At 44.9% G+C, this 15,147-nt stretch overlaps 2 protein-coding genes across 7 annotated transcripts in view; one reads left to right on the top strand and one right to left on the bottom strand.

The window, feature by feature from the left end:
• Positions 1-945: 945 nt before the first annotated feature.
• MRPL35 (mitochondrial ribosomal protein L35) lies at positions 946-8,858 on the top strand. Its single transcript, XM_059659271.1, has 4 exons — positions 946-1,051; positions 4,410-4,599; positions 5,264-5,408; positions 8,522-8,858. Exons 1-4 carry the CDS (start codon positions 1,009-1,011, stop codon positions 8,708-8,710), a joined length of 567 nt encoding a protein of 188 aa, XP_059515254.1. The 5' UTR covers positions 946-1,008; the 3' UTR covers positions 8,711-8,858.
• A 2,969-nt stretch (positions 8,859-11,827) lies between these two features.
• REEP1 (receptor accessory protein 1) overlaps positions 11,828-15,147 on the bottom strand; it is a 96,676-nt gene continuing 93,356 nt past the window's right edge. For all 6 annotated transcript variants that reach the window (XM_059659264.1, XM_059659265.1, XM_059659270.1 and 3 more), the window contains one exon: positions 11,828-14,796. In XM_059659264.1, coding sequence (XP_059515247.1) covers positions 14,725-14,796 — 72 coding nt within the window. In that variant the 3' untranslated portion in view covers positions 11,828-14,724. The remainder of the gene's footprint in view (positions 14,797-15,147) is intronic.

The following is a 15,147-nucleotide window of genomic DNA, read 5'->3' as shown; positions in this document are numbered from 1 at the left end:
CACTGGTTCCCAGGAATAAAATAAAGAACTATTCAGGAACTGTAGCATTGTTCAGTAAGAGTTGAGATGCTGTTCTACCTAAATGACAATCAGTGTAATTAATTAGAAAAAATAAATGTATGTGAGCTATCCTTAGAATATTTACATTTATTTGGTTATAGTTGGCATTCAGTTTTTTAAAACTAATTATAAATTCTTAAAAATAATTTTAAATAATATTGCTATTTCCTATCTACCAGTTTCCTAAGGATAAGTTTCATCCTCTCAAACTTAATAAAATTAGCAAAAAGATTGTTTCAAATGTCATGTATTTTATTTTTTAATCTTTATTGCTGAAAGTATTACAGATACCCCCTTTTCCCCCATTAACCCCGTCTAGCCTGCACCCACTGCCCCCTCGTCACCATGGGTTATGCAGATATGCATTCAAGTTCTTTGGTGAATCCCTTCTTTACCCCCTCCACCCCCGCTTCCCTCTAAGATTCCACAGTCTGTTGCATGCTTCTATGTCTCTGGGTCTATTTTATTCATCAGTTTATTTTGTTCTTTAGATTCCACATATGAGTGAGATCATGGCAAATAGTCATGTATTTTATTTTATTTTTAAAATATTTTAAATTGATTTTTACAGAGAGGAAGGGAGAGGGGGAGGTAGAAACATCGATGAGAGGGAATCATGGATCAACTGCCTGCTTCACATCCTCAAAAGCGGGGAAGAGCAGAGAGAGGCCGGGTGACCTCCCCTGCATGGGTCGACACTCAACCACTGAACCACACGGGCTGGGCTATGTTCTGTATTTTAAATAGATTTTTCAGTCAAATGCTCAGTAAAAATGTATTAAGAGCCTACAGTAAAGGACAGCCTGGCCTGTACAAGACGTTCAATAAAAGTTGGTCTGGCCCTTCCTTTAATTTCCCCCCCTTCCTTGACTTCACCTCGTTTTCCTTAGTGCCCTTTGCCCTGGCTCTTTTAGACCCAACGCGGCCGCCGTAGGGCGGGGTGGCAAGATGGCGGCTCCCGTGCTGGCTGGTGCGGCGAGAGTAGCATCAGGTCAGTGGGAGAGCAGCGCGCTCGGTTCTTGCCTTCACAGAAGGGGGGCCGCGCGGGATGGAGTGGGAGTTAACGGGAAAAAGCGGGGGGAGGGCGTCTCGTTATTTGAAACCAGAAACTCTTGGACCCTCGCGTACCGGCGCGTCCCGAAGTTGGCTTTCTTACGGGCTCCTCGCCATCCCTCCTTCCTCAGAGAACAAACCCGAGGACAGGGCGGAAGGGGCCAGGACCACCCCTCACGACCTTTGACCTTGGCCGTTGTTTGAGTCTCGGAGCTTCGCGCAGTGGGGGTGACCGCGAGCTCCGGCGCGCAGAGCGGCTCGCCGGCGGGCACGGAGGAAGCGGGTGTGCGGCTCGCAGGCCGCGCGGGGAGCGGCGGTTCGGTTCCTTCATCAGCCCCGCACCGGACGGGCTCCGGGATTCCCGGAGTGAGGGAGACGACAGGCGTGAAAGCAACTTAGCTTAGTTGGAAGAGGACTTTTGCAAAAAGTTAAAGGTCATTCAGATGTGGTAAGATTGCAGTAAGTTACTTTCACGAAAAATAAATTAGAGCAAAATCCTGTGGAAGAATAGAGATTAAAATAAATTGGAGCAAAACCTCTCCCGCGTGGCTCGGTGGTTGATGCTCACGGTTCCCTGCGGTCCGGGCACAGGCCGGGCTGCGGGCCCCGTCCCGGTGCGGGGCGTGCGGGAGGCAGCGAGCCACGATTCTCTCTCATCGTTGTTGTTTCTCTCTCTCCCCCTCTCTGAAATCAATAAAAATAAATATTTTTTGAAAGCTACGATGTAAAATTTCCAACTTACATAAGAGTTTCTTTACATGGGTTATTTTTAATTTGTGAAATGACAAGGAAAAATGTATGTAACATACACGAATGGCTTAAATACCGGTCCGCCTGGTTTTGTTGCAGTTTGTAGATATTGCTTTTTTAAAAATATACGCATTTTTATTGATTTCAGAGAGGAAGGGAGAGGGAGAGAGAGATGGGCCGCCTCCTGCCCGCCCTCCTGGGGGTCCAGCCTGCAGCCCCGGCTGTGCCCTGACCGGGAACCAGACCCTGACCTCCCGGGCCAGAGGTAGAGACAACCCCTGAGCCACCTGGCAGGGATTTTTTTTTGAAAAGCAAAGGTTTGCGGTAATTCTGTGTGGAGCAAGTTTATTGGCTCCATTTTCCCAACAGGCACAGGTGATGGTTTGTATTTTTTAACAATAACATGTTTAATCAAGGTAAGTATATTGTTTTTTTAAGACACAGTGCTGTTGCACACTTAATGGACTACAGTATAATCTAAACGTAACTTTGACATGCACTGAGAAGTCAAAAATTCGTGTGACTTGCTTTAGTGTGGTATTTGCTTTATTGGGGTGGTCGGTACGGAGCCCGTATGCCTGTAACTCTAAAGCGAACATCGGAAAGCTGCAGCCAGGTCAGGGCACAGAGCACCGAGAGCCTCTTCTGCCCCCTGGGAGCCTCCCCATCGAAGTCCCATTTGGGGCCAAATATAAACACTTTTCTCATTATTATTGCCTTGTTCTTTTTTTTTTTTTTTCTGTAACAGTTTCAGCATCTAATTGTGCATCTTTTTAAAATATATATATTTCTTATTGATTTCAGACAGGAAGAGAGAGGGAGGGAGAGAGAGAGAAACATCAATGATGAGAGAGACTCATTGATCGGCTGCCTCCTGCACGCCCCCTACTGGGGACGGAGCCCACAACCCGGGCATGTGCCCTTGACCGGAATCCAACTGTGACCTCTGGTCCGCGCTCATTGCTGCTAAATAATAGTCTCTTAAGAGACTACCCCACAATTCTCCATTTTACTGTTGATAGGCGTTTTCGGTTTGGGGCAGTTAGGTACAAAGCTGATTGACCTGGTGTCCTGCTAGATGAGTGCCAGAGTTTCTCTAAGGTGTGTGTGTACATATGAAACTAGCTGTAGAACTGCAGCATCAATATGTGTGTGTGTGTGTGTGTGTGTAATATATATATATTCAGCACTGCCTGCTACTGCCAGTGATGTGTTTATTTAAAGTCACCCCGGCATTGTATTCTTTACTTCCTCATCAACAATTAGTATTGTCAGACCTAGAGATTTTTGTCAATCTGGTATATATTTAGTGATGTCTCATTGTGGTTTACATTGCACTTACCTGGTTAGTCATGAGCCTAAAATACCTTTACACATGTGTAGTGGCCATTTACATTTCTCTTATGAAGTACCCACTTAAATATGTTGCCCATTTTTTTATTCAGTTGTCTTATTGATTTATAGTTCTTTATATATTCTAGATATGCAAACTTTCTCATTGAATTGTGTTTTCCAATATCTTTTCCCACTTTGGCTTGCCTTTTTAGTTTACCTAAAGTATCTTTTGATGAAAAGAAATTCTTATTGTCATCAACTTGAATTTATTGTCCTTGTGCTTTTGAAATAGATGACATAGGTGGGTATCGACTCACTATGACATGTAGAGTCCATTGAAAACACTTAAAAGTGATGTGACAGCTTATTTTTTAAATTTGTTTTTTTCTTTATCCTCACCAGAGGATATTTTTTCCATTGATTTTCAGAGAGAGAGTAGAAGGGAGGATGAGAGAGGGAGAGAGAGATGGAGAACCATGGATGTGAGAGAGACACATCGATTGGTTGCCTCCCAGACAAAGGGGACTCCACACATCTAGGCCCTTCATGACTGCCCTCTGATCTGCCCGCCCTATTTCCCACTGCTTCCCCCGGGCATTTCCAATACAGTCGGGCACGCAGTGCTCAGCTCCTGTGGCAGGTCCAGTCCCCGCTCCAGGTTTACATTTGTTTCAGCCTTGTTTTTGCATGTTTTTTATCCTACCTGGATTGTGTACCTCTTCCTCTCATGGCCTGTTCATTTTCTAGATGAGAGTTCAGGTACCTCTGCTGTTTTCTTTGCGTCCTTCTCCTGCCAGTCTTGACTCTCCAGGGAGTTGTCGAGCTTTCGTGTCTGCCCTGCCATTGCACTCTGTGCGGGGTTCTATCTCATCAGAGTGTAAGGTCTGGCGGGTGGGAATTCATGTTATATATATTTTGTTTTGTACTGTTGAACATAGAACTAGGACACATCAGACTGAATCGTGGCGATGGTTGCACAACTCTAAATTTACTAAAAAGCATTAGGTTGTACACAAATGGGTAATTTTTTGGTGTGTAAGTTTGCCTTAATAAAGTTGGTAAAAAGCTCCACAGGTGAGTCTGATCTTGAGGACACATTGATAATGTATAACACTTAGTTGCTTTAAAAATTTTGTATTACTTAATTTTAAATATCTGGATTCATATGTTGGTGTGTCGTATTAAGCATGTATGCTTTTCCGTCTTTACAGGAATCTTACGGCCCCTGACTGTTTTGGCGTCTTCAGCCTATCGACACGGTGCCAAGAATGCCTGTCTCAGTTCTGCACTGTCCACCCGACATCTTTGTCATGCTCAGACTCCAGTTGTTTCCTCTGCGCCCAGACTTACGACATGTATCAGAAACCTGGCGTGGGGGCACACTGGAACAATCCTCAATAGGTAGAGTATATCTCAGTAAACATGTTCTTGGACAAAAATTCTAAAATATTCATGCCTGCAAAGACATCTTAGAAATAGGGGATACTTTTGTGTACCTGCCGTTTGTTGCATAGACTTTGCCTGATGGAGTGGGAGAATAGGATTGACATCCATATGCCTGTGTGCCAGCAGCAGGGACTACCAGACAGCACACTTCTGGTTTCTGGGTGTGGTTTCCTGGATGGAAGCTGTCAGCAAGCGGAGGGTTAGCAAGATGCTCAGCTTGCAAGGGTGGGCTGCATGTGGTGCTCATCCAGTCAGCAGGCATTTAGTTAAGCACACCTGGCTGCCTAGCCCTGTCCTTGGCAGAAAGTATACAAAGATAAACAAGTGGAAATCCTTAGGAGGTGACAATCTAGTGGGCAGATGGGTTAAAAATAAGGTGATTGAAATATAATAGAATCAGTTCTCTCCTAGGGATTGAGAGGGTAGATGACAGTCCGACATGCAAGTTGGTGATAGTTGCTGTTCTTGTGTATGCATACATTCATGGATCTTTGGAAGAAACAATGTATATTAAAAGTCAGCTGTGTTCCTGTGGAACTACTTATTTCTAAGTGTAGAAATGGATTTTGTCACTTAATCATTCTTACTGCTCAGTTAAAATTTTAAAAATCTATTTTAGAGTGGCCCCCCTGCTTCCAGATGTCCTGAAGCTACCGGTCAGAACTGTAACATACTACAGTGCACGAAAAGGCAAGAGAAAGACTGTGAAAGCTGTCATCTACAGGTTTCTCCGACTCCATTCTGGCCTTTGGCTGAGGAGGAAGGTGGGTCTTCAGCTGTCACTTGATTGGAAAAGGAGTGTGAGCAATTGAAATGAAGCCAAGTTCAGCCTATTCATTGACCTGTTTCTCCCACCGTACCCATAGCTGTTGCCGTGCTGTGCTTAAGTACTGGCGTGGCAGGCTTCACGTCCTGTAAGTGAATCCCTGTGAAGGAAACACGTTTAAACCTTCATAAACATTATTCACATGGTGAAAGTCTTCAGTGTAGGACAGCATCATCTCAGGTCTCATACGTGACTGGCTTCCCTGTGGGTACCGCGTAATAACCCGTGGGGAGGCTCTGTGTAACCCTCCAGTATTACATCCGAGGCGGCTCCAGCAGGCATTACTCACATGGCTCAGATTTGGGGACTGAAGAGCTTTTCAGCCCACCTTGAATCGGATTCTCCAGGCTTAATCTTTATGGCAGAACGTTAACCCCACATACACTTTTTTTTTTAAAACTTTATATGTGTTTCTCTGTTGGTGAGTGTAATTGCGGACCATATCGGCCAGAACTCCAGTACTTGCTCTGGCCACAGACCACAGCCTGAGGGGGGCTGCCAAATTGTTACGGCTCTGTCCTCCCCCACAGAGTGTTGTGAGCATGACCAGGGGCTTTTTTGTTCATGTCCTTATTCATGGAAACAGTAACTGATCCTTAGAAAGCAGCAGACAACCAGAGTTTTGTAAAACCACCTTTGAGTTTTGATAACTATTCAAACCCTAAAGTCCTTTTATTATTTGGAAGTTAACCAGTAATTCTTTAAAGATCAAATTTTGCTTCCCTATAAAAGGAAACAATTGGTAGGACTTTGTCACTATTTGATAGGTTGAAAGGATTATCCCCTGAATAGGTTGGCACTCTCAGCTCATTTCTCCACTGGAACAATACTGTAGTAGTTTCCTACACTAGTCGATAAAAGTTCATGTAATCCACATAGGTTCGTGGTCAGCAAACCGCGGCTCGAGAGCCACATGTGGCTCTTTGGCCCCTTGAGTGTGGCTCTTCCACAAAATACCACGTGCGGGCGCGCACGTACAGTGCGATTGAAACTTCGTGGCATGCACAGAAGTCGGTATTTTGTGGAAGAGCCACACTCAAGGGGCCAAAGAGCCGCATGTGGCTCACAGGCCATGGTTTGCCGAGCCGCAGTTTGCCGACCACTGACGTAGGTGAACTAAGTAGTTGAGGTAATAGTTGTGAATTTTGAAAATTTTGGACTATTGGAAACATTTACTCTCCCTTTTAATTCTACTAATTATTTCCAGGTCCTCACCTGACCCTAGATCAAATGAAATGGGTGGTTTTCTTTGCCTTCCCATGTCTCTTTTATTGGGGCCTGCGACCCTCATGTTGTTGTGGGGGACCTGGTCAAATTCTCCAGTCATAACATCTAGTCCCATTCAGGGCCCTGGAAAGTATTCCATCTGCAGAATGGCCTGTTTCAGCAAAATCTAATTTTAAGAGGAAAATAACAAATCTGGTCAGATTAATTCACACTAATGTGTAAAAAAAACCAAAGTATTTTCTGTGGGACAGTTCCATCCAGGTGCCCTAATTTTTATTGTTTATTCTCCCCTTCCATTTCTGAACCTAGAGGTTGTCTAAATGTTTCAGATGTTTTCACATTCTTGCATTCCACAGAGTAATCTTCAAATGATACTGGCAGTGATGGCTAGGACAGCAAATTAGTTGTAAGTCAGAGGTTCACAGGGACCCAGTTTGGCTTGTAAACTACAAAATTATTATAGATATGAGAATTTTGATTTGAATCTTTCAATTTTAAATTGTAATCAATGGGTAGCATTTTAAAACCAGAACTCTTAACCTTTTCTTTCTTTTCTCTTTCTTCTTTCTTTCTTTCATTTATTTATTGATTTCAGAGAGGAAGAGAGAGGGAGAGATAGTAACATCAGTGATGAGAGAGAATCATTGATCAGCTGCCTCCTGCACACCCCCTACTGGGTATCGAGCCCACAACCCAGGCATGTGCCCTGACCCGGAATTGAGCTGTGACCTCCTGGTTCATAGGTTGACGCTCAACCACTGAGCACACCGGCCGGGCATGTGAACTGATTTCTGAGCATCACTGTACTATGGAGCTTGCTGGTCACAGTGATGACACAGAGACTTGTCAGAAACCCAGGGCACCTTCTCAGCAAAGAGCTGTGGTTTCGTTCAGTTAGTACAGTGCCCTGAAGCGCTTGGCTTAAAAGGACTCAAGGACTCTCACACATGGCCTGGGTTCTCGTCTCCCCTCCCCTGTAAGTTACTCTGTGGTTTTAGGCAAACATTAACCGGGGTGGCACCTATGGTCTCTACTTGTTTAAACAGGCTATGATTATAGTTTTTATATTCAATCTAATTTTCTGTTTCTTCAGAAATTAATTCTTTAAAATAATTTTAATAATTGTCATTTAAGTATAAATGTAATTTAATAATACATTTATGACAGTTCTGGGTTAAACGTGGGTTAACCATTCCTTCACCACTCCTAGTAATAGTTTTACTGTATTCATTATTCCTTACAAAAGTATTTACTACAGAAATTGGTCCCTAGTGTGTGGAAAGAATAAATATATTTGAGAACTGTGCTTCCTGGCCCTTATAATACTTGGCCCCTTAAACGAACATAAGTGTTAGCAACCTAGCCGGGACGCCCTTCATGCTCCTCCACTTTAGGAATAAAAGTAGTGTAGTGCCTACGTCCTCTGACCTCAGTCTGCTACATAACCTTTCCAATCAGTAGCTATTTCTCTTTAATAGTAAAATGAGAATAATAGTATGTTGTTGAAGAGTGTTAAGAGATAATAAGGTAATGCATATAAAGTAAGCTATTATCTATCATTACCCTGTACTTCACCAGGCACATATATTTATTTAGCTTTATTTTCTGTGGTTTTAACTTAAAATTTTTTCAAAATATTAAATTGTTAATATTTCTTTTTCAAAGTACCCATGCTTTCTCTATCCAACCCCCATTGAGAATCACATCTTTTTGAGAAACATACCAGCCCCAATGAAAGTCGGTCTTCGTTGCCATTGGGCCCATAAACCATGAGTAATAAAGCTAATGTAATGTTTGAAATGTCCTTGTAATATCATCTAACAGGCTGGTTATAAGAAAAAATTATGGAAGAAGACGGCTGCAAGGAAAAAGCGCCTGAGGGAATTTGTGTTCTGCAATAAAACCCAGAGCAAACTCCTAGATAAGATGACGACGTCCTTCTGGAAGAGGCGGAACTGGTATGCTGACGACCCTTACCAGAAGTACCATGACCGAACGAACCTGAAAGTGTAGGTCAGAAGGGCTGCGATTCCCGTCACTGGATACGCGTCTTTGGGTATATGATGTCTTTGCAAAAATGAATATAAGAGTTGATGTACTAACTGATACGGAAACGTATATATAGAACCAACATTAAACTTACCAGAGTTTTAAAATGTAATGGCTTAAACATTCCCAGCTTTGTTCAGGGATAAAATTAGTGACTACTTTTAACAAAAGTGGTCATGGCTTAACTAGTTGTTCCAGTTAGGCTTATTTAGTTACAAAAAATCTCAGGTTAGGACATAAAAAGACTCTAAAGCGAAAGAGTTCGAGCAGTGTGACCTCGTTTTCAAGGCCACCAGCCCACCTCCATCTCCCACCCAGAACTAAACCAACTTGCAGCCTCGGGAAGAGCACAGATGCTATGGGGAGCCTGGACTGGAGGCACCTCCAGGAGCTGAGCAGCAGGGAATGTGGGTCCTTAAGCTTGGGGTCTGCATATATGTGTTTCAGTTCTTTATAGATTGTAGGCTCCGTTTTCTACTCACCAACTTGTCTGTCACAGCTTTTGCTCACTCTTAGTTTCTGCTTCTTTTCTACATCATGACCCTCAGCTCCTGTCTCTAATTGCCAAGAGCTCTTAGCTGGCCAGCTTATCTTTTAACACCAGGTCTCATCTCCTGTCACAAACAGTGCAGGGATTGGCTGTTCTCAGGCCAGGAGCCCACCCTGACTCACTTGGCTGTGTGAGCAATTCGTGTGGAGCAAAAAGTAATTACGAGGACAGTTTCACTTAGAGGTGAGCACGGGAGGCAGCACATAGCTAGTGTATTTACTAGGTTCACTGTGTTCACAGCAGTTCTTAGTTTATTGGGACAGTTTTTTATAGAGAGAAGAGCAAATGAAAAAGCCTATGAGTATGCCCATTCATGAAGCAGAAGTGGCTACACCAATGAAGATAGAAACTTTTACTCACAAGTTGAAAGATACTGTATTTTTTAAAATATTTTTTTTATTGATTTCAGAGAGGAAGGGAGAGGAAGCAAGAGAAACATCCATGATGAGAGAGAATCATAGATCGGCCGCCTCCTGCACACCCCCCACCAGGGACGGAGCCCGCAACCCGGGCATGTGCCCTGACCAGGAATCGAACCTCGACCTCCTGGCTCTTAGGTCAATGCTCAACCCTTGAGCCTTGCGGGCAGGGCGATACTGTATTGTTTTTAAAAAATATATCTTATTGATTTTTTTTTACAGAGAGGGAGGGAGAGGGATAGAGAGTTAGAAACATTGATGAGAGAGAAACATTGATCAGCTGTCTCCTGCACACCCCCTACTGGGGACGTGCCCGCAACCAAGGTACATGCCCTTGACTGGAATCGAACCCGGGACCCTTCAGTCCCCAGGCTGACGCTCTATCCACTGAGCCAAACCAGTCAGGGCGATACTGTATTTTTAAAAAGTTAGTTTATCCACATGATAGTTCATATTTTTAATTGTGAGGATAAACTTTTTTCAAAATTTTCCAAAGGTACACTAGAAACTAAGGGGAAGAAGTCTTCTCAGTCATTTTAGAGATGATGCAAGAGATAAGCATTTCTCATTTGAAGAGGGTCAGGGAAGAAGCATCGAGGAAAACACAGTTGACTGAGTAAAATCTAGGGCAGTGGTTCTCAGCTCTCCCATCAGAATCATCTGGAAAGAATATTCAAACAATAGCACTTTGTCTGGTTGACAAACCATTATTTACTGCTTCAAATCCTTTAATAGCTGACGATAAGACGAAGGTCCCCTAATGTTATTAAGGGGAAAGATAAACAAATTGAAATTCTGTATCATGTCGTGCTAGGATCATTAGAGGAATTCTTTGAAATAGTGTGTGTTCATTAAAAGGAAAAGGGGTGACAATCGAGTTCTAAACCTAGTCGGCCAAGTGCGTCTGTTTATGGGACTAAGTCATAAAGGACAGACGTTTGATCTGAGATGAGGTAAGAGCCTGACGCGTGGAATGGCATTCTGCTTGGATGGGCTTTCATTCCTCAGACTTCTGAGATGGCAGAAGTCCACCACGGACAAGGCCTCCCGGCACTCCCTGCCTCCTGGCTCCTGCCGCTGGTGGAGGGATGGAAGCTGTGCCTGAAGGAGCTGCGGGGAGGCACTTCCCCCCGCCTCTCTGCCGCCTTGACTTCTGAGTGCACATGTGGACAAGGCTCTGTCACTGTGGCCTAGAGCACTTTGGTTTCTCCTCTGGGCCTGGGACGGGAGAGACAAGGATGCAGCAGGCCTCAGCATCCAGAGGGACAGGAATGGAAGGGCCGGTGGTAAACGCTTTAGGGAAAGGGGATTTTCATGTCTGTGATCTTTGTTCTGTGGGGGGTATAGGGATGGGCATGTTTCTACAAAGCTCCTAATCCTCATACCAACCTTGCAAGGAGATATTCTTTATCCCTAGTTTAGATTTGAGAACACTGAATCTTACAGAAGGTTAATAAGTAACCCAAAATACAACTAATAAGTCACACAGAACCCAGGTTTAACTCCTTGGGATCCTGTGTATTTTCCTGAGTTTTCTAACAACATGAAAATTAGTACCTAAATCAATAAGGGACTATAATCTAGCATTGTAAATACTAGATACTTCATGACACTGCACCATCAGTTCTTCAATTTTCTGTCACTTCTTAACCTGGTTGACATTGGACTTGGCCAGGGCTGCAGTGGTGCCAGGGCGGGCGTAGCCCCAGCGCGCCTCCACATGCACCACCCTCTCTCTGCCCTGCAGATGAGGACACAGGTTCCAAGAGGAAAACGACAGGCAAAAGTCTGCTCGCAGAATTAAACTGCCTTCCAGTTGAACTGGTACCTAGTTTCAGAGCTACCCGGTTTCTCTGGCAACCTTTAAAAATGTAAAGCGAACAGACAACCAGATTTATATTCATGTGATCACCTGTTTTTCAAAACACTGGTGTTGTTTAATGTTTTCCTTGCAGCAGTTCTGTGCGGTGGGCTCAGGGCCAGGTCACCAGGCACACGCCTGTTAGTGGCTGAGCGTTCAGCTTCTAATCCTTGTACCTTCCACCTTTGTTTTCTTTCACATTTTTTTACAAGTATTTTCTCTTTCCTCATAAGCCCAACATTACAAAGGTATTTTTTTTAAAAGAAAACTGTTAAGACTTTATTCAAGATATATACCAAGCATTATAACAAAACAGCAGAACGTCAGCCTGGGGAATCCTGGGATTTTACGCCCCTTGATGCACAGTCCAGTTTGCTGTTTTATTACAGAGCGTTCTTAGGGTCTACAGGACTAACTAGGGGAGTACGCACAGTCACAGGCCGGCACGGCAGCTGTCTGAGAACGAAGCTCACCCTTTACCGTTTCAAATACTGCGCGAGGGGAAGAATGAGGAAGGTGCTCAACGGTGGTCGCTGTGGACAAGCACTGTTACCACAAACACAGACAGCCTCTGCAGAGAACACACATTTCAGGTCCAGCAAACGAGCAAGCTGTTCACACAGCCAGCGGGGATTATGACTAAACTCTCCAGTTTACAGGTACACCACCCACCACCTCCTCAGAAACAGATCGGGTGTTCAATGGCAACTAACCAAAAGTTATTACAGGAAAAGACAATTGCAGGCTTTTGAGCCAGCATTTTGTAAACAGCCTGTGTCTACCAGCAAATTAAAAACGTGTAGTTACATCCTCAAGACAACACCGCGCCACTACATGTACACTTGGAGGCGTTCACATTGTATGTCAGTCCACACACCAACAGAACAGCTTGCTGAATAAGTAAACACATTTTGCCAGAAATATGACAGCTCGTCTCAGTTGTACAATGAGTGTTTTTAAGAGAGAAGCCAACTCCCTAATCAACACATGAAGGAAAAATAGTTACATTTACATTAAGACAGCGGTTTGGATAGCTTTGTATTTTTAAGTCTTAAAGGAGAAGTAGTACAGCATGTCTGAGAGGAGAGTGCTTGGAACTGTTTTTGGCATAGTCAAGTGCAAACTTGATCGTCTGTACTTGTTAAAACTGTCTATCGCAAAATAGTGAAAATCTAGCTTGCTCCCATTAGAATTGTAATCTCTGCTGCTACAGGCATTATTTGGGGGAAGAGAGGGAAGCTGTTTAAGTGAAGCTTTTTATGTACTTGTTTCTGATGATCCTGGGTACTCCCAACTGACAGATACATACCAAAGCGTACATTTTTCCTCTGTCTGCAACTATTCAGTGAGCTTAAAGGAAACAGACTTTCTGTCTTCCCTAAGCAGGTTTTAGTGGGGGTGAGGCACAGACAATGAAAAGACAGCTTCTGTTTGTCCTCTGAATTACAGTACAAATTTGTTTTTAGGTTTATTTTCCTAAATCCTTTTTGTAAATGACAGAGTCACCCTCAGAGTAATTATGGGGAAAAGGGATTTAAATATGCGTGTCTGAGGGGGCTGGGATGTCGCAGTGTGTCATCAGGGAAGCCCGCTGATGCCATCCCACGGCTGGGGAATGAGCGGAACAGCCTTGCACTGGGGCCGCTGACAGCTGGTTGACGGGAAGGTCTATGTGGTAGGTAACACTAACTGTCTAGTCTTCAGGGCATATCTACGAACAAACACAATCCAGGAGCTGTAAATAACAGGGTTGTAGCCACTGCATGCATCACACGGAAAGAAACACCAGCTCCAAGCACAAGTACACACCAGCGTTTAGGTTCAGCTCCAAGGGGAGAGCAGCTACCTCGGGCCAAAATACTGTTTAATCCAGACCCGCCTTTCCTAACAAAGTTCCTCACTAAGGAGGGAGCCCCCTTGGGTAGTGGGCTATGCTGTTCTCCTACTAACCCATCTGGGCTTTTCCGAAATGCCCATAAGCCTGCGACTTCCTCTCGTTCACACTGCACGAGCCAGAAGGGGAACAAGGGTGGGAGGAGCTGAGCAGCAAGTCGCACCCATGAAGGTCTCGGCCCCTAACATCCCCCAGGACCCGGCGTGTGGGCTGTGACACGGTGCCTCGGTGTCTCACAGCACACACCTGAAAGCACGGTTCTAGTGTTGCATTGTTTGGCAGATGGGGGTTCTACTGTAGGAGAAGGCGCTCAGTGTAAGCCCCTCCGCCTGGGGAGGTTGGTCACAGCCAGGTTACTGTGGAGGAGAAACAGTCATTCATCAGGAAGTTTTGAAACATTCAAAATGATTCCTCACATGGGCTCTGAGTCCACATCCCCACGGATTTTCCACGGGTGAGCCACCTGCCTGAGGCAAATGGTAATTCCCGCCTCCCCCCAGAGGATTTGAAGCTCCTCACCCTGAACTCAAGGGGAAGACGAGCTTCCTGTGACTTCTCTTACTCGGGCTGTAAGAGAAACGCCTGCCTCCCTGATCTCCCTGCTCCTCTCTCCCCGACATACGGACAAAACAACTGTCTGCGTATGGACCGGCGTCCGCAGGGAAAGGGACGCTGAACTGGAGTTTATTTGGACGCTTTCTAAGCACAATCTAAGATGTGCTCTGGAATCAGAAACATTTTTTAAACTTCTGTGTTTGTAGTTTTCTTACATTATCAGAACCTCTGGCAGCCCTGGCAAGTCCATTATATGAAGCCAAAAGCCATAAATATGTACACTGTAGTCCAAAGTATTAGTACCAAGAACAAAAAAACAGTTTTAAAAAATGGCTTTGTTTGCATTTACAGGACTAAACATGAAGTATGCAACAAATAAATTACAAATGTACATCTCAGCAGGGAGGGGGATTCCCTTGTATTTCTACAAACACTGCTGTCTGTAATGACAACCCAACTGGAAAATTACTAACCTCAGAAGACTTAGGGTCACACACCACCCCCAAACACTACCTGCCCTTTAGCCTTTCCCAGCAGAATAAAGACAAGGAGAAAACAATATCCTAAAAGGGGAGGGGAGAAAAGGCCCTGTCTGAGGCTGCACACCGCACACCAGCTTCAGACACCGTGTTGTTAGTGGATAGCTCTTTAAGGCAGAGGAGGAACGTTCTGTGTATCCGTGCTGTCGGCTCGTCGCCCTCACGTGGTTTCAGTGGCCGAGGAGGAGGTGCTTTTCTTCCTGAAGCGGGATCGAAGGAGTCTAGGCGGTGCCTGGCGAGGAAACAGAAAGAGGCATCTCACTGCGTGAGCGTGGACGTGTGCGGACAGCGCCTGGCTGGGCTGTGGCGAGACATCTGGTCCCGTTGGCCCAGGGCTGGGCTGGGGCTCAGAGCAGGACCGGGCCCCTTTCCAGGCGTCGCTGGGAGCTTCGTCCCGGGAAGGCCAGGCCGCCCCATCGTGCTCTCCCTGTCCCCGAGAAGGATGACGCGTCTCTTGTTCCTGCCTCGGGAGTGAAATGACCTTAAGGAGTGACTCAGCAGGGAGAAACGCCTGCCTCCCGGCTCTGCCCCCTTTGTTATTTCCTCTGGAACCGCCCCGTGTTTCTTGGTGCAGCTTGACATT

The sequence above is a fragment of the Myotis daubentonii genome, chromosome 12 (assembly GCF_963259705.1).
Source record: "Myotis daubentonii chromosome 12, mMyoDau2.1, whole genome shotgun sequence".
Taxonomy (NCBI): Eukaryota; Metazoa; Chordata; class Mammalia; order Chiroptera; family Vespertilionidae; genus Myotis; species Myotis daubentonii.
The sequence above is the reverse complement of the archived record's forward strand: the minus strand, read 5'-3'. Positions and strand labels throughout refer to the sequence as shown.